This window comes from Saimiri boliviensis, chromosome X (assembly GCF_048565385.1).
Source record: "Saimiri boliviensis isolate mSaiBol1 chromosome X, mSaiBol1.pri, whole genome shotgun sequence".
Lineage (NCBI taxonomy): Eukaryota > Metazoa > Chordata > Mammalia > Primates > Cebidae > Saimiri > Saimiri boliviensis.
Window position 1 is genome coordinate 21,763,963 of NC_133470.1, and position 19,280 is coordinate 21,783,242.

General features: G+C 36.9%; 1 protein-coding gene and 1 non-coding gene across 3 annotated transcripts in view; both read left to right on the top strand.

Annotated features, from left to right (window-relative positions):
- The window catches only part of POLA1 (DNA polymerase alpha 1, catalytic subunit), a 318,904-nt gene that overhangs the window by 47,541 nt on the left and 252,083 nt on the right, over positions 1 to 19,280 (top strand). For both annotated transcript variants that reach the window (XM_074392217.1, XM_003924081.4), the window contains exons 19-26: positions 907 to 1,023; positions 2,632 to 2,807; positions 4,936 to 5,065; positions 5,551 to 5,670; positions 6,753 to 6,852; positions 8,910 to 9,034; positions 11,456 to 11,605; positions 12,018 to 12,140. In XM_074392217.1, coding sequence (XP_074248318.1) covers positions 907 to 1,023; positions 2,632 to 2,807; positions 4,936 to 5,065; positions 5,551 to 5,670; positions 6,753 to 6,852; positions 8,910 to 9,034; positions 11,456 to 11,605; positions 12,018 to 12,140 — 1,041 coding nt within the window. The remainder of the gene's footprint in view (positions 1 to 906; positions 1,024 to 2,631; positions 2,808 to 4,935; positions 5,066 to 5,550; positions 5,671 to 6,752; positions 6,853 to 8,909; positions 9,035 to 11,455; positions 11,606 to 12,017; positions 12,141 to 19,280) is intronic.
- LOC120366695 (small Cajal body-specific RNA 24) lies at positions 7,984 to 8,113 on the top strand. Its single transcript, XR_005581275.1, has one exon.

Below are 19,280 nucleotides of genomic sequence, written 5' to 3' on the forward strand. Positions count from 1 at the left end.
TTCTACTCTATATAGTTTTGTTTCTTTGTTTTTAACAAGTTTCTTATTCGCGCTATTTAGTGGTATTATATATTTCTCTTGTTGCATATCAATTATGGGTCTAAATCAGTAGTGTTTGAACTCAATTTTTTTTTTTTTTTTTTTTTTTGAGACGGAGTTTCGCTCTTGTTACCCAGGCTGGAGTGCAATGGCGCGATCTCGGCTCACCGCAACCTCCGCCTCCTGGGTTCAGGCAATTCACCTGCCTCAGCCTCCTGAGTAGCTGGGATTACAGGCACACGCCACCATGCCCAGCTAATTTTTAGTATTTTTAGTAGAGACGGGGTTTCACCATGTTGACCAGGATGGTCTCGATCTCTTGACCTCGTGATCCACCCGCCTCGGCCTCCCAAAGAGCTGGGATTACAGGCTTGAGCCACCGCGCCCGGCCTGAACTCAATTTTTAAAAAAGAAACGAAAGGCAGTTTCTGAGTTTTTGAAGAAGTCTTGTGTAGACTGATATACAGCACAGGCAGGCTCTATGTTTTTAAGGAAGGAATATGGAATTATTTGAATTTAGCTTTTACTGATCACATAAAAAGTATGGGACATTAAATTTTCATTTGCCTCCGAGACTGTGAGGCATGAGCTGCAAATTAAAAGACATCATATGAGCCTTGCATCAATTAGGATGAAATAAAGTTTATTCCAGCAATCTGCTTAGCAGCCTTGTTAATGTCAAGGCTAATGAATGCTGCTGATGAATAAATTCCTGAAGAAGAAAGGACCCCCAATCGGAGGTAAGTGCATGATGTCTTCAATTAGAGACCAGAAAAAGAAAGGGCAAAGAAATTCTGTGCATATGAAGATAAATCCTCTAATTTGCATTTGTTATAACGTTATCAGCTGCCTTCTTTTTCTGACTAGGGTCATAATATTTATGGGTTTGAACTGGAAGTACTACTGCAGAGAATTAATGTGTGCAAAGCTCCTCACTGGTCCAAGATAGGTCGACTGAAGCGATCCAACATGCCAAAGCTTGGGGTAATAATAATTTTCAAAATCTTTTTTATTTTTTTATTTTTTAACATGGGGTAGCTACCAGGGTACACACTATACTTTTTAAAATAGGCATTGGTTATCTTGTGATAGGAACTTTGGTACATTTTAACTTGGGCACTAAACATCTTTTCCTTTGAATTCAGCATTTTATTTGTAAAAGCCTCTGGTAGTTTTAAAAATCATCAGTTAGAATCTAGGAATAGTGAACAAAGACAGCACATACATGTTACTTTCACTTTGTCATTCCTGAAGTGATAACCTTAGGGCAAGGTTGCATGGTTCAGTAAATGTTGAGGGTTATCATTTAGGAAGAAGATGGGAAGAATGAATGGAAGGGAGTTGATGTTCGTTGTATAAGAATGCAATATTGGCCGGGCGCGGTGGCTCAAGCCTGTAATCCCAGCACTTTGGGAGGCCGAGGCGGGTGGATCACGAGGTCAAGAGATCGAGACCATCCTGGTCAACATGGTGAAACCCCGTCTCTACTAAAAACACAAAAAACTAGCTGGTCATGGTGGCGCATGCCTGTAATCCCAGCTACTCAGGAGGCTGAGGCAGGAGAATTGCCTGAACCCAGGAGGCGGAGGTTGCGGTGAGCCGAGATCGCGCCATTGCACTCCAGCCTGGGTAACAAGAGCAAAACTCCGTCTCAAAAAAAAAAAAAAAAAAAAAGAATGCAATATTGCTGGATGATATCTTGTAATAAAAAGAAGAAAGAAAAAGGAAGAAGGCAATAAAGTAAGTGCTTTCTGTGTTAGTTACCTCCCATGGCAACTCCAGTTTTATTTCATAGACAGTCTCATGGGGTAACATAACTTGTTCCGGATCATGTAACTAGCAAGGGGAAGAACTGAGATTTTAACCCAGGCCTGTGTGACTCTTAAAGCCAATGTGTACTTTTCATTCTACCTGCTTGCTTCATGTATGGAGGTTTTGGCAGTTTTTGTGTGAAGCACCTTCTTCCTAAACCTGATACTGCTCAGTGCTTGAAATCTTATTTTACTTAAAGCTTATAAATAAAATGGACATGTCGCCTCATCAGATAAATTAGGAATCCGTATCTTTTTTGTAATGTTCTCTAGAGGATTCTGCAAAGTTGGGGCCACTGATCTTGCTTCTTTCCGATTCCTATCTTTAAGGTGGTAGAGTTGTTATTAGCACTTCATCTGAACACCTGCTTAGCTTTTTACCCCCTTCAAGATTTTCTTTACATGGCATCTTAGTGAGGTCTGCCCCATTACCCTATTTAAGATGCAGTCTCCCCAAATTCCTTGTGCCCCTCACCCTGCTCTATTTTCCCATTTTCCATATACTTGTTACCTCCTAAAACGATATAATTTCTTGTTTATGATGTGTATTTTTTATTACACATTTCAAATGAGGCTAGGAGTCTTTTCTGTTTTGATCAATGCTGTATTCTGAGTTTCTAGAATAATGTCAGATACATAGTAAATGTTCAAAAATATTTGATTGATAAATGGGAGAATGAAAGTTTTATCATAATTTTGAGCCAGCTTTAAAGTAGGTTAGAAAGAAATGTTCTCAGTGTCTGTTCTTTCATGAAATTTGCTTTTTGTTCCCATCTTGTAGGGCCGGAGTGGATTTGGTGAAAGAAATGCTACCTGTGGTCGGATGATCTGTGATGTGGAAATTTCAGCAAAGGAATTGATTCGTTGTAAAAGCTACCATCTGTCCGAACTTGTTCAGCAGATTCTAAAAACTGAAAGGGCTGTAATCCCAGTGGAAAATATACGAAATATGTACAGGTATGATCCTAGATTCTTCAGAATTCATCTGTCTTGAAATTAACAATAGTAGAACACCAGTACTATTCTTAGTCTGGAGGGGCATGAGCCAGTGGTGCTGTAGAGGGGAAATTGTCTTTGTCGGTACTACCATCTCCACTGCTTTCATAATTTGAACTAGTTTACCTCTTGAATTATCGTAATTGGTCAGTTGATCTCTATCTCCCTCACCTGTGTTAACACTATCTTAATGTTTACTAACAGTAGTTTGGATTTAGATTTCTTTTTTTTTTTTTTCTTTGAGATGGAGTTTCGCTCTTGTTACCCAGGCTGGAGTGCAATGGCACGATCTTGGCTCACCGCAACCTCTGCCTCCTGGGTTCAGGCAATTCTCCTGCCTCAGCCTCCTGAGTAGCTGGGATTACAGGCATGTGCCACGATGCCCAGCTAATGTTTTGTATTTTTAGTAGAGACGGGGTTTCACCATGTTGACCAGGATAGTCTCAATCTCTTGACCTCGTGATCCACCCGCCTCGGCCTCCCAAAGTGTTGGGATTACAGGCTTGAGCCACCGCGCCCGGCTTGGATTTAGATTTCTACTCTTAATTTATTTATTCAGGAATTAGGGTAGATACTTTGGGAATGTAAAAACCGAGCAATCGTTAAGTTATTTAGAGGTATCGCTTGCTTATTTCTTCCTCCTACTCCTCTGGTCCTCTCTCATTTGTTCGTTCCTGCTAGTTCTTTCTGAGTCCTTTCTTGGACTTCTTTTCTGACTTTGCTCCCTCTCTAGGTGATCACAGTGAGTCTTAGGAATTTAAATATCATGTGGACGCCTATGCCTCCCACCTGTGTATCTTCAGGTTAGACCTCCCTAAATTCTAGAATCAATATATCTACTTACCTATTTTACTTAATATCTATTGTGAACTCCCAGCTTGTTCAAAACTGAGCTCTAATCTTCTATCCTAGGTTCTTCATGTAGTCTTTCCTTACTAAATTAGTAAGCGTATTTTTCCGTTATCACTGGACACTTCAGAGTTTTACTTAGCCCAAAATCTCTGTGGCACCTTTGATTCCTCTCTCTCACATCCCACAGTAGATGCATCAGGGAATCCTGTCAGTTCTATCTTCTAAATACCTCTAAGTCTGACCACTTCTTTCCGACTCCGTTGAACCCATCCTGTCAAAGCCACTATCCTCTTTCCCCTGGATTACTGGGTTTATTTGCCTGTCCCCTTCCTTTTGCCCTTACCCCCTTTATATTCAATTCTCAATCCAGAACCAGAGTTATTAGGCTAAAATCAAGTCAGATGTGGTACTCTGCCCAGAATCTTCCAGTGACTGTTTCATTCAGAGTAAGAACTGAAGTCCTTGTTTTTGCTTGTAAACTCCATACAGTGTGTCTCTATGCCATTAACTCTGTCCTTACCTCCTACTGCTCTTTCCATTATTCTCTCTGATCCAGCCATATTGGCCTCTTTCCTAGTCCTGGAGCTGCCAGATTTGCACGCAGCTCGGAGCTTTTGAGTGTGCTGTCCTGTCTGTGTGGAATGCTCTTTCTATAAGGCTTGTTCCCTCACCTCTTCCAGATCTTTATTCTCAGTGAAATCTTCCACTGTTTCCTAATAAAAATTTCAGTCTCTGCTTCTGATACTTAATATTGCCATTGCGTAACTTTTAACATTATATAACATACTATATACACAATTTCTTTTTCTTTTTTATTCTCTTGTCTCCCCCATGAGGACATAAGCTCCAGGAGGATAGGAAGTTTTGTTTGTTTTGGTCACAGCCAACTCCTGGCACATAGTAAGCATGCAATATATACTCACTGGATGGAATGAATGAAAGGATTTAGATAGTTTTCAGGCTTGTAATTATTATATTACTTCAGTTTTTCTTTATGGGATTGTGTGTGTGTGTGTGTGTGTGTGTGTGTGTGTGTGTGTTGGAGAAGGGCTTTGGGAACAATGGTATGAATGAATTCCTATTTACATACTGACCTTAAATTGTTTCTGAAGCCAAGGTGCTGTTGCTCTGAATTTACTTATACCCGAAATTCCTTGTAATAGTTAATGAAGTTATGATTATAGGCATTGTTTCTTTTAATTATTTGATTCTGTTTCATTCTTACTTTTCTGTACAGTGAATCTTCTCAACTGTTATACCTGTTGGAACACACCTGGATAGATGCCAGGTTCATTTTGCAGATCATGTGTGAGCTAAATGTTCTTCCATTAGCATTGCAGATCACTAACATCGCTGGGAACATTATGGTAAATTTAACTTAGAAAGGGGGAAAAAGCATTTCCTGTTGGATTCAGTGTTTGCTTGGGGTAGTTGTTATATGATAATGAGTCTAAATGCATGCTTATAAAATGAGTAACTTGGATTCTGAAAGCTGGACTTCTTTTGTAAAGGAAGAACTGGTTGGGAGAAGGGGAGGAATGCCAGGTGCAGTGTGTTGAAATTTGGGCGAACATAAGGATCATCTCTCTAACATCTGGATGTATCTGTTTGGTGGAATGGTCCATTTGGGAGTAAATAGCCAAGTTGTCAATATTTTAAGCTCTCTTTGTCTCCTTTAACTATAATGCTTAATGAAAATGTTAGGAACAATTTAGTACCTTTTTTTTTTTTTTAAAGTAGCCTGTTAGGAATGGTTTTGAAGGAGGTGATGTGACTAAACTTAACTGACTCAAGTTGCTTTTGTTAGTTGTGGTTTTGAGCTCAAGTTTTAAAAATAAATTCCATTTAATAGTCCAGGACGCTGATGGGTGGACGATCCGAGCGTAACGAGTTCTTGTTGCTTCATGCATTTTATGAAAACAACTATATTGTGCCTGACAAGCAGATTTTCCGAAAGTCTCAGCAAAAACTGGTGGGTCCAAAACTGCGTAGTATTTTGTTTCCTCTTATCCCCCACTTTTTATTACCTAGATAGCCTTTTTTTCTGTGATGATATCTGCTTTCAAAATAGCAAATCCCTTGTGTACTATAGAAACCGTGTCAAGTTTATTCCCTTGTATTTGTGTCATTTCCTTTTCCACTTTTCTCTGTGCAGGCAAAATTATTTGTGCAATATGAAATTCTTTGAGGGAAGCATTAGACCTCTCTGATGGGTGACCATACATGGAATGTGTTCTGGCACCTTAGCCCTACCCAAAGTTACATGCTAGTTAAACTTTTAATTTTCTTGAACCTATGAGCCTTTATTTTTGTGTTGCGTTTTTCTGTACTAGTATGATCAAGGTCACCCACAATTAGGTTTCTGAAATAGCCTCTGTCACTTTAGAACTAAAACTTAGTTTTGCTACTGTTTTATTAACACTGATACGAATTGATGCAGAAATGGGAATTGAATCTTAAAATTTGATTCAGGTTCTCATTTGCTTGTTTTTTTTAATGTACATTATTAAAATTGGTACAGGGAATATTCATTTAGAGGACTTTAACTTCTGCTGAAGTATTTTATGTGGCCAATCATAAACTACTTAGGAATGGATTTTCAGTATATAGATGTGCTTATTTTATGGTGTCCATATTAATAATAGGGATAATGATAATACCTACATGAAGTATTTTATGTTTTTACATCATGAATGTTAGAGTAGTGATTGTAAGAGGGTTGTTTTACAATCTCAAATTTTATGTAATGTGAAAAGTGGTATTTTCAATATTCATTGATTAGAAAATATAAAATTCTATAAATTCAGAAGCACATAAAATAGAATTTTTGTATTTGTTAACTCAGAGATAGAGTATTTGTTTAAGAAATTACTATGCTTGGCATTCATTTGGATTCATGAACATATTACAGTAACTGTCTTTCCCCACAGACAGGAACACTAACTGAAATAATGTTTGTTAGCACTAAGTCCTGCAATTGGAAAAGAGAGAATCATAACAATTTTAAATTAATTAGTTGCTGTCTGGTGAAGTTGTCTTTGCATTTGATATTAGGGAGATGAAGATGAAGAAATTGATGGAGATACCAATAAATACAAGAAAGGACGTAAGAAAGCAGCTTATGCTGGAGGCTTGGTTTTGGACCCCAAAGTTGGTAAGGCTGGGCAGTTAATTGGTTTTCTCCCAGTATTAAGGAATTTTTTAATGTGGAGCTAGGCTTGAGAAACTGGAAGACCTGAATTATATCTTATAGGTCAGCAAATAAGTCTTATGATGGCCTTACTTTTGTCTTTCGTTCATGTGAAAATCTTGGTTGCCAATCACCTGACATAGACTTAAGGTGAATTTTGTTAATGCTGTGTTCCAATAAATTATGTATAGACATTGAAATTTAAATTTCATGTAGTTTTCATATGTCATGAAATACTGTTTTTAATTTTTTCCAACCATTAAAGAATGTAAAAACTGTACTTAAGCTCATGGGTGGTACAAAAACAAGCAGTAGGTTGGATTTAGTCTGTAAACATAGTTTGTCTAATACATAGATAGCTAGCTGTCCAGTACATAGATAGCTGTTTGTCTTGATCAGTTCAGTTGACAGCAAAGTTAAAGACAGTGCAGACAGTAACCACCAAATTTAACTTTTAACAGGAGAATACCTTTTCCCTATTGTCATGAATGGCAAAGATGTTTTGTTTTACACAGAGCTAGAAATAATCTTTTTTTATTTAAAAAACTTTTTGTTTTTCTTTTTCTTTTCTTTGTTTTTTTTTGAGACAGAGTCTTGCTGTCTTGCCTAGGTCGGAGTGCAGTGGCGCAATCTCCGCTCACTGCAGCTTCCATGTCCCAGGTTCAAGCAATCCTGGTGCCTCAGTCTCCCAGTAGATGGGACTCCAGGTGGGCGCCACCATAGCCAGCTAATTTTTTTGTATTAAAGAAAACATTTCAACCATTCTCAAATGTACAGTTCAGTAGTAGTGTTAAGAATATTCACATCATTGTGAAGGAATTAATGTGAATTTTATCAAATAAGTTAACTGTGAGTGGGAGACATTTTGACAAAAGTGATTTTATTATAATGAAATGGAGCAGTAGTATATATAGGTCTGGGTTTGAATTCAATGTGATCTTGGGCTGCCTGTTTAACTTCTGTAAGGCTCAGCTTCTTCTGTAAAATAGAGATAAGAGTAATATCTACCACACAGGGATTTAAGGATAAATTAGTATAGTGCTGGACACAGGATAAACTATCAATATATGTTTGCAATTATTACTATCTTAATAGTGGACATTTATTTTTATTCAGTTTCTTCTCAAGGTGAAGATAACTCTTTGTAAATGTCCTAGAGAAATATAGTAGCTTTCTGTTCATCCTTTGCAAGTAAAAAGGGTGGATCGTTCCACTACTGACATTTGTATATGTGTGTCTCTTATTTGATTTTAGCTCGGTTTATGTACAGGTAAATGTGCCTTCCATTTTATTTTTTGAAAGTGTCGTTAAAAAATAAACCACTCGGCTGGGTGCAGTGGCTCACACCTCCCAGCACTTTGGGAGGCCAAGCAGGCAGATCACGAGGTCAGGAGATCGAGACCATCCTGGCCAACATGGTGAAACCCTGTCTCTACTAAAATACAAAAAATAAGCCAGGTGTGGTGACATGCGCCTGTAGTCCCAGCTACTCGGGAGGCTGAGGCAGGGGTATCTTTTGAACCCCGGAGGTGGAGATTTCAATGAGCCGAGATAAAGCGAGACTCTGTCTCAAAAAAATAAATAAATAAAAATAAAAAAGAAAACCACTCACTTGGTTTTATTTGGGGTGGGGAGGGGGAAAGTAGGTGGAAGGGAATTCTTGCTTTGAAGGAAAGTTTAACATTTTTTTTGAAATGGATGTGACACCTCTCAAATAACTGAGACGGTGTTTGCTCGTAATAATGGTATGTTTTGGAGACAGCTGGGGAAAGGACTGGTTGTGGCTGGTTCTAAAGAGAAGACAGGATTTTTTTCTCCTTGTTTTGTGATCTGGCTTTTCACTAATTTACATCATTTTATGGAATGGTGGTTGATTTTTTTTTCCTTTGTCTCTCAGCTTTGGATCGTATATATGGATAGTATATAGTTTCTAATATACTTATAGTGCTTTTAATAATGATGTTTTGACAGTTCTGCTTTTCTTTAAACTTTTTATGTATTATGTGGCTTTTTAATTTCAGGTTTTTACGATAAGTTCATTTTGCTTCTGGACTTCAACAGTCTTTATCCTTCCATCATTCAGGAATTTAACATTTGTTTTACAACAGTACAAAGAGTTGCTGCAGAGGCACAGAAAATTACAGAGGTTTGTACTTAATCTAGGGCCCTTGAAATCGAGGTTAAAAGAATTACTTAAGGAAGGGAACCAAAGGGGTTAGCATTTTAGTTTTTCTTTTTTTTTTTTTTTGGTAGAGTCTGGGTTTTGCTATGTTGCCCAGGTTGCTCTTGAGCTCCTGGGCTCAAGCAGTCCACCTGCCTCAGCCTACCAAAGTGCTGGGATTACAGGCATGAGCCACTGTGCCTGGCCTTTCCTCTTAAAGGATACATTAATTATATCCTTTCTTAGTGGTCATAAAGGAGAAGGGTTGGGTAGAAAGAGACTCAGACTGGTTCTGTGTCTTTTAAAATAGCTTTATTGTGGTATTATTCATATACCATATAATTCACCTGTTTAAAGTATGTGGTTCAGTGGCTTTTAGTTTATTCCCAGAGTTTGCAACCATCGTCACAATTGATCTTAGGATACTTTCATTATTTCGCAAGGAAACCTTTTAGTTGTCAACCCTGTCAATCCATCTATCCCTTCCACCTCTAGGCAACTGCTAATCTTTTTGCTTGTATAGATTTGTATATTCCGGACATCTTATATAAATAGAATCATACAGTATATGGTCTTTTGGTATCTGGCTTATTTCACTTAGCATAATGTTTTCAAGGTTCATCCATGTTGTAGAATGTACTAATACTTCATTTCTTTGTATTGCTGAATACTATTCCATTTTATATGCATGTGTGGTCTATGTATAGGTGTACACACCCCCGCCACACACACATTTTGTTCTTTTTTGTAATCTTTTTTTTTTTTTTTTTAATACATGGCAGAAGATGTCTATTTGCCCTCTAGCTCCTGAATTTATATGTCTTTTAGTTCTCACCTCAAGCTTGGGACCTGTTTTTCAATCCCAATTTCATATTCCCAGAAGAGAGAATCGGATAGGTTTGCCTAGGTTGGTGAGCACCCCGGGTCCCTGTTATCTGTAACCACAAGAGTAGGTTTACAGGGTACAAATCTGGCTGCTAAGGGTGGGCCTTTCTGTGAGACTAGTGGAGACTGTTACAGAGAAGGTACTGGGTAGACATCCCCAACAGGTATAACTGCATTCAATTAATATTTGAGCTTTGTCCTGCTACTGTGCCAGCATGGTGATGGTTAATATTATTTAGCCTCTGCCTACCACCATTTTGCTTATTGAAGTTTTCCAGCTTGGATTCTGGATATATAATAGAATCATTTTAGAGTTGGAAGGGACCTCAAAAGTCATCTAAGAAATACTATACATGTAGCAGTTTATAGATCCTGTATCATTTTTATGCATGGTACCTCAGAACAGTGTCACAAAGGTAGTAGTTGTAGAGCTAGGAGTAGATGGTAAATTTCCTGACTCTATATTCTTTCAGTTTACTTTTTATCTGACTTTCATAGTAGCTGTAAATAAATTGGAACGTGTACCAGGATCTCTTTAATAGATTTACTATCATCATCCGTTATATTGGAAAGCAATAGGTCCCTATTACTATTGTAAGAGCGTTTCACTTGACGATATTGATCTCTGTAGAATCAGATGCTTTGTAAAGGCTAGGTTATCAAATGGCATTGACTTGGCATACTTTAAAGCAAGAGGTTTATTTTTAATTCTGAACCTTTAAAAGGGCAAATGTGCCTGGCTTTTTTCTTTGTAGCCTGTTAATAGAATTAATGGAGGCTTGAGAAAAATGGTCTAATGCTTTCCCTGCTTTTTCCTGCTGTAAATTTTAATATAAGAAGACTGTTGGTTGCTATTCTTCTGCCGATTGCATGGCAATTTGTAGGTAAAAAGTACTACATAAATGTTAAGGGATATATATGTATTAGTTTTTATAAATGTCATGGCCTATTTAAATGTGCTCTGAATGCTAAAAGAAATTTGCTGATTTAGTATTTGGCTTTTTATTTTTAGTCTAGAGCATTTACAATAATTGCTGTTATTCTCCATAGTTTTTACAATTCTATAGCATTTTGTTTGGTAGTAGAAATGATTTAAAATAGTAGTTTAGCTGCTGGTTTTTTTTTTTTTTTTTTTTTTTAAATCCTGGAGGTCTCTTTTAGTGTTTATATTTTAAGAACAATTTCCTCAAACATGTTGTTCTCCAGTTTTGTTGAAGAGAGTTAGTAGCATGTGTAAAAATATATCCCTTTAAATGAAATCTAAATGTGTGTCTGACTACAGTGGTGAGAGATACTGGGAATGACAGACTAATATAATTGGGGGAGATGAGGGCAATGGTGACCTGTTCTACAAACCTCTCAGCTCCTTCTTATACTACCCATGCATTGTTGACCTTTACTTATATAGGAAAATAGCTTTTCAAGATGTGATCATGGGGGAAAGCGCCTATAAAATATTACTGTAGAAATTTATTTCACAAAAGTTTGATTTGTATGAAATTTCTGTTGTGTGTTTATCAGGATGGAGAACAAGAACAGATCCCTGAGTTGCCAGATCCAAACTTAGAAATGGGCATTTTGCCCAGAGAGATCCGGAAACTGGTAGAACGGAGAAAACAAGTCAAACAGCTAATGAAACAGCAAGACTTAAATCCAGACCTTATTCTTCAGGTATATCTGTACCTTTTCACTAAGAAACATTTGAGTGACATTCTCAGCTTTTAGAATTTGATTATTTAGGAGTAAACAGTATGCTGGGCAAATGCAGGTACTTATTTTAAGTTTGTGGGTAGGTGACCACTTAAAAATACTAGAGTGCCTCAGAATGGAAGCCACTTTTGTCTGCAAAGGCTGTATCTGAGCAAGATACTTCTGGCTCCTGGGAGCTTTGGATTCTGTGTTTACTTGCTTCTAGGAGGTTAGGGAATCATTGATCCAGGTGGATGGGTTGAGTGTGTTAGTTCTTTTTTATTCAGGGATATTGTGGGTTTCCCTTTTTATTGGAGATCTAGAAAGACATCTAATGTAATACTTAAGCATCTGTAAATATTGTTGTTTGTTTTTTGTTCTGTGTGGCCTGCAGTATGACATTCGACAGAAGGCTTTGAAGCTCACAGCGAACAGTATGTACGGTTGCCTGGGATTTTCCTATAGCAGATTTTATGCCAAACCACTGGCTGCCTTGGTGACATACAAAGGAAGGGAGGTAAATGACATAATAACATTTACATCTCTAGATATGAGAGTATTTTTAACTATACCTATTATAGTGTGGGAGAGTCAAGTTTATTACCTAGTTATACAGCATCAAAGACAGTACCCCTCTCTTTGCATGAGAGGTTTGAGACAAATAGGCATTTAAATAAGGATTCGTGTGTGTGTGTGTGTGTGTGTGTGTGTGTGTGTGTGTGTGTGTATGTGTATGTGTGTATCAAGCAAGACATAAAAGGTCCCTGTTATCATGAGGCTTACTTTTTACCCAGATTGGGAGGAGACTGGGGGTGGAGATGACATGAGTTAGGAATGTGGGGTGGAGAGAGGGTGGTTTGGGAAAGCAGACTGTAAATAAGTAAATAAACATGTATAACAAATAACAGAAAATATGATAGAAGCAAATGTTCTGCAGATACTTAAAACAGTGTGGCAGGCTAGAGAATGTTTAGATGGCTAGTTTATATTGGTCAGGGAAGGCTTCTTTGAGGAGGTGACATGGATGAGACCTAAGTGATGTAAGAGAGCTATTTTTTTTTTTTTTTTTTTTGCTGATGGATTAGCTTGGAGTGTGAGTGAAAGGTAGAAATCAGGTGGCTAGCTAGTAGAGCCTTTCACTAAGATGGAGGAAACTAGGAAAGAAAGATTAAGAATTCTGTTGTGGATGTGTTGCCTTTGGCCTGAGTAATAGATCTCCAGGCATAATAAGTAGGCCATTAGATGTATAAATCCAGAATTCCAAGAATATGTCAAGACTAGAGTAATGGATTGCGAGTTACTGGCTTTAGTAAGACGGGCCAGATACTAAATAGAATTTAGGTACTGTCACTTTATGAACACTGTAAGCTTCAACCATTTGAATACTATGTGTGTGGGTTTTTCTTAATTTGTAAAAGAATAGTTATCCTGAATACTAAATTTCATTTATCTCCATGTCTGTGAGTTTAAGACTATTTAGTCTTAAAGGAGGTAAGTAATGGTCATGGGAAAAATGCTTGTATTGGGGGTCTGGACTCTGAATGCTCTAGAGCAGGGGTTGGCGAATGATGGCCATAAGGCCAAATGCCGCCTGCCATCTATTTTTGCAAATAAGGTTTTATTGGAACAGAGCCAAACTCATTTATTTATGTATCATCTGTGGCTGCTTTTGTGTTATGAGAGCAGAGCTGAGTAGTCAAGATGGAGGCTCGCACGGCCCGCAATGCTTGATGTATTTACTCTCTGGCCTTTTTTAGAAAAAAAAGTTTGCTGACCCCTGCTTTAGAATTTAGACCAGCTTTGTCCAGTAGAACTTTATAATGATGAAAATGTTCTCCATCTGCACTATCCAGTGCCGTAGTCTCTAGCCACAAGTGGCCATTAAGCTCTTGGTATCTGTCTAGTGCCAACTAGCTGAGGAACTGGATTTTTAGATTGCTTTAATTATAATTAAAATGAATTTAAACTTAAATAGACAAATGTGGCTAGTGGCAACTGTATTGGACAGTGCAGATATAGCTGGTGTATGAAAGAAATGTCAGGATGTTCAGAATCACTCTTCTGTTGGCAGCCCTATCTCAAAGATTTGACTTAGGGCACAGGGAGGAAGGGCAAAACATGTACTGAACACCAGTGATGTGATAGAAGCTTTCTTATGCATTATTTCACTAAATTACACAAGAATCCTTTGAAATAGATAATAATGTTCTCATTTTTTAGATGAGGAAGTTAAAACTCAAAGAGATAAAGTATAACAAGTGGCTATTTTGAATGTAAATCCTTTTAGTATAGTAGGGTTGTCGCTTCCATCTCATGTCTTTTATGACTGTGGTTTTGCTTTATATTCTACCTCTTATTGCAGGGAGATCACGATTTTTGGTACTCATCTCAAGATACAGTCCTTTTTTACATGAGAAAGATATAGGTGTTTTAGGGGCTAGTTGAAGTGAGGGAAGGGAAGGATGTTTTTAGTTTCTTAGGCTAAGTTTACTTCAAAATTATTTAAATTTTATTTCTTCACATGTATCCAGTGGCTTCTGATGGAACACCATCTTATTTTTGTATTAGGAAATGCACTCACTATGCCCCAACTGGGTGATAATACATGGGTTGACTATTGAGATTGGATCAAGGTTACTCTTAAGTTTCTCACGAGAGGCAATAGTTGACAATTTACTCCCTTGGAGAGTGCCTCTTGCTGTTGGGAAATCCCTGTTGTTACATTTTCTGCATTGGCTCAGAAATCCACAAGCTTAAAAGGGCACTGTTGATAATAATAAGCCCCAAATTTGTCCAGTGATCTCCCCCACTCTCCTAATCCATTGTATTTTAAGGGCAATGGTTTTCTTTAGCTGGATTTTTAATGGGGAGTTTAAACACAATTTTTATTTTTCTGTTATGTAAAATATAACAGTAACAAATCTTTAATAAATGAACTATAAAAAACCCCTGCTCTCTCCATTAAAAAACAAATAATTTCAGACAAATCTAGAACTACTTGTATGTGATTTAAATTCTTGGTTTCTGCTTTCCTCTTTTCTCTTTACGCTTTGCTCTTTCCCTCAAATAAGATACATAAAACTCTGGAAAGTAGGCCTTTAAAGTAATACGAGGCTACTGAGAAATAATAATTACACAGTTTCTCCCAGGAAATCTTATTCTAGGAGAAGATCCAAAGTCACTTACAAATATTAATTCCTAAAATAAAAATGATTGTTAAAGTATTAGTGATAATTGTTAGCACTGGTGGGTGGAAGTAGCCTATGGGATAATCTTTCTTTGGGTTTGCTGGTTTTTCTCTTATATACTATTGAGTCTTTGTAATTTTTCAAGCGTCTCGTAATTATTAAAGAGGTAGGAGGACTGAAGTGAAAATGAGAGCCAGTTTGCTGAGATTTTGGAATACCTTTGTAACTTATTAAACTAGTATTTTTTTGTGACAAGATAGAGTGAGCGAGATAATATAGTAACCTGCAGATCTTACAAGTTCTTTGCTTTTATCCTTATGGGATAAATTAGATTAAGGTTCAAGTGGAAATTAATGAGAAGGAAACCTGGTAGCATGCCATTACAAAAGATTATAAAATTTTGTATTTGGATATGGATTAAATCACAGCCTAGGGAGGCCTTGAAGCCCCCTTTTCCTTTTTATTTTTAAGTCTATTTTGTGTTTGTTCAGTTTTGTTGGAATCGTGCAGGTTTGACTCTAGTGACCTAATAATTTCTGTAATCAAATGTATTATGGCTCCTAGAATACTCAGAGTAATTACTAATTGTACTTTTAAAAACAGGTTTGTAATAAAAGTGCTAATAGTTGTGTCAAATGGGCATCAATATTGTCTTTTCACAGGTGTGATCTTTCACACTTAAACTCTTCCATGATCTTGAATTGCTCGGTGATAGAGGAATGAGCTAATGGGTAAGGAATTGTATGAGGGATCTCACAGTGTGCAAGTTATTTAAAAGTAATGAAGTCAGTGTTTCAGAGAAGTACTACGTGAATCTATACAAATACCATCTGTATTTGTGTTAGTTCTCAATGCATGTGTAGAGAGACATAAAAAATTGGGCAAGCATATGGCACTGAGTGGACATGTATTTTTAAACCATGAAGAAAAGGGGTATCAGTTGTCAAATGTCTGATATGGTAATTGAAGTGATTGTTCACTAGATGGCGATAGATACCCTGAGATCATTAATCAATTAAGGATTTTATTCTGTGAACAATAGTGAAGGTAATTTAATGGGTTAAATCTGTCCACATTTTAGACTTTTATTAGTTTTGGAACTATTAAAGAAAAGCAAAAACTGGCCCAAAGGATTGTAATACTCTAGTGTTTAAAATAGTGATGATTTTTTAATCATTAATTGTATTGATGGTAACAGTAATTTAATTTATCATAGCAAGTTAATTCTATTAATTAGCTAAATTCTGATTTCTGGCCACGGATACACAATACGTGACTTCCTCAGTCACATTATCAGAAGCTAATCTAAAGGGAATTGGAAATGATTTTGATATATAATTTTGCCTTTTTGAATTTGTTATTTTTTTACTGAGATTTTTTTTTTTTTCTTTTAGAAACAGGGTCTCACTTTGTTGCCCAGGTTGGAGTGCAGTGGTGTAATCATAGTTCACTGCAGCCTTGAATTCCTGGATTCAAGTGATCTTCTCGCCTCAGCCTCCATAGTAGCTAGGACTACAGCATATGCCACCACACCTGGCTTATTTATTTTTACTTTTTGTGGAGATGGAGTCTTGCTGTATTGCTCAGGCTGGTCTCCAACTGCTGGCCTCAAGGGATCCTCCCACCTTGGCCTTGCAAAGCTGTAGCGTTATAGGTGTGAGCCACTGTGCCTGGCTTTGAGGAATTTAAAACTGACTGTGTACTTATAAACGTACTCATTGCATAACTTTAGTTTAGTGGGAATATTTGTCTTGATAGAATAATTAGTACTTACTGACATTAGTATTGCTTTATTTCCCTCTTTTTTCTGTGTCCTTGTGAAAACCATTTTTGGTCTGGATTTTTTTTATTGCATTTTAAAATGTGTGCTCTTATATTTAGGTATAGAGTTCATGCATTTTCATTCTCCTACCTTACAGGCTGAAATGAGTCTTTGCCAGCCTGCTTGCCAATTGGCCGTAGACTGCCTGGCTTTTAGTTGTGTTTGGAGCTGGTATTTATGCATTTGAAAAGTGTATCCAAATCATTAATGCAAACATTACAATCTTGGCAAGACTTTCAGGGATTTTCTTGGTGATATGGTAGCATCTATCAGGATCTCTTGGGAATGACACTAGCACAAAGGGCTCTAGGTCTCTTTGTTGGTGTTGGTGATGGAGAATGAGTGACGGTGAAGAATTTTACAGTTAAATATTAAGGAAGTCTTTGATCTTTACCTGTAAATATGCAAAAATTTTACTTTTGCAATTTCTTTTCTTAAAAATAGCTTATTTTTCTTTAAAAAATTAAAGGCAGTAAAATACTGCCTTTAGTATTTTAGTAGAGACTTTTTAGTAGAGACAACTAAAGACCATTTCCTCACGATCCTCTCTCATTTCTTTTTCTTTTTCTTTTTCAGAGGTTAACTTGCCCAGAGTTGGGTTTGTCGTTCTTGCCCATGAGTCATTCTTTTTTTGCTTCTGCAACATGCGTGTGTACATGTGGGTCATTGAAAGTTTTTACCATGTATCTGTCATGATATACATATTTTGCAGTTTGAAAAAGTAGGGGAAAAATTCTACTCTGTGTGCCACATTTTAAGCATATTCATCTTGATACATTTTTAGATTTGATTTATTCATGTTAACTATTGTATAATATTACAGTTAATAAATATAGCACAATGTATTTTTAAATTCTTCCATCATCTGTTTCTTTAGGTTTCCAAGTTTTCATTTATCTTAATTATTTGCTGTTACAGTGCTGCAGTAGACAGTGCCACCTTTGTGAGAGTTTCTCTGGTATATTTCTAGGAGTGGAATTTGTACAACTTCCACAGCAGTGTATGAGGTTTTATTGATAAGAGCAACCATTTAATTTATCATAGCAAGCTAATTTTTAAAAATCAAGTAGCTAAAACTGTATGTCTAGCTGGAGCCACAATACATAACTCCCTCAGTCACAGTATCAGAGGCTAATCTAAAGAGAATTGGAAATGATTTTGATATACAGTTTTGCTTCTTTGAGTTTTTGTTTAGTTCTCTGTTGAGGCATTTTAGACTTACTGTCTACTTAGACTTGTTGCATAATCCTTGGCATTCCACATCCTCGTCTTACTTGTTATCTGAATTTTCATTTTTTGGCTGGTCTCATGAGTATGGAAGAGTATCTCATTGTGATTTTAATTGACATTTTAAAATTATGAGTTAAGTTGGCATCTTTTCATGTGTTTATTAACTCTTCCATTTTCTCGTCTGAATAGAACATAGATGTTCTGTTTTGTTGGATTGTGTGTTTCTTAGTATTCTTAGGTATTCAAAAGCTAGTCCTTGTTTTGTCATTTGTGCTGCAGATATCTCTTTCAGTCTGTGGCTTGTCCTTTTACTTTATTTGTAGTCTTTTATTATGCAGAAGTTTCAAATTTTAATGCCAGATATTTAATATTTTCTCCTTTACACTATGTGGGTTTTTTTCTCACAAAAAGTCTTTCCCTCCTCCAGTGATGTAGACATTCTCCCTTGTTTTCTTCTAAAAGTTGCTAAGTTTGGCTTTTCTTATTTAGGTCTTTAATCCTTCTATAAAATATTTTTAGGAATGATACAAGTTAGGAATCTAATCGTACTTGTTTGCTTCCTTGTAGAGTTGTTGAACTTGTTCCTCTATTCCAGGGATTGGCAGACTTTAACACATGGGCTAACTCACCTCAAAACTGCCTACTTTTGTGAATTAACTTTGATTGGGACACAGCCCTACCCATTTGTTTATGGCTGCATTTGTGCTGCAAGAGCAGAGTTGAGTAGTTGCCAGAGAGACTGAGTGAACTGCAAAGCCTAAAGTATGTCCTATCTGGTCCTTTACAGAAAACACTTGCCGACTCCTTGTCTAAAAGATAGTCATGAGTAGTAGAAGAGTAACTCACATTTCCAGCAGTAGCAGACATAGTTAGTGAAAATAGAGGAAATTACACTAAAGGTGGTGAGAAGCAAGGAAAATAATCCTTTGGATATACAAAAAATACAAAGTTTGAAGTTTTACTGATTCTTAGATTGTCATATGAGAACTTCCCTCAACCCATGTAGAGTGAAGGGGAGGTCTGTGAATCTTCTGAAGTTGTATATAATGTTTTGTGTGTCTGTGCATATGTGTACTTTTTGGGGGGGAGAGGATGCATATCATTTAAGAGACTGTCATGATGTGAAAATGATAAAGAACTGCTGGTTCTTATATTTTCATTTCTGGCCTCTTACGTAGCTTGAAGGGAAACTTTGGCCTTAAAAATGCATGCTTTTGTCACCTAAAACATGGCAGTGCAAAGAATTTTCTTGCCACACCAGGCCCATTTAAACTGTGTGGGTGGTCGGAGGGAAGAGTTCCAATTCCAAGAGTTCCAACTCCAGAATTTTTATAGCCACCATTAAGACTACTTTTAACTTCAGCTGACCTACTAACATTTTGATTTTTTAAAAATATAATTTATTTTAAGGTTAAAA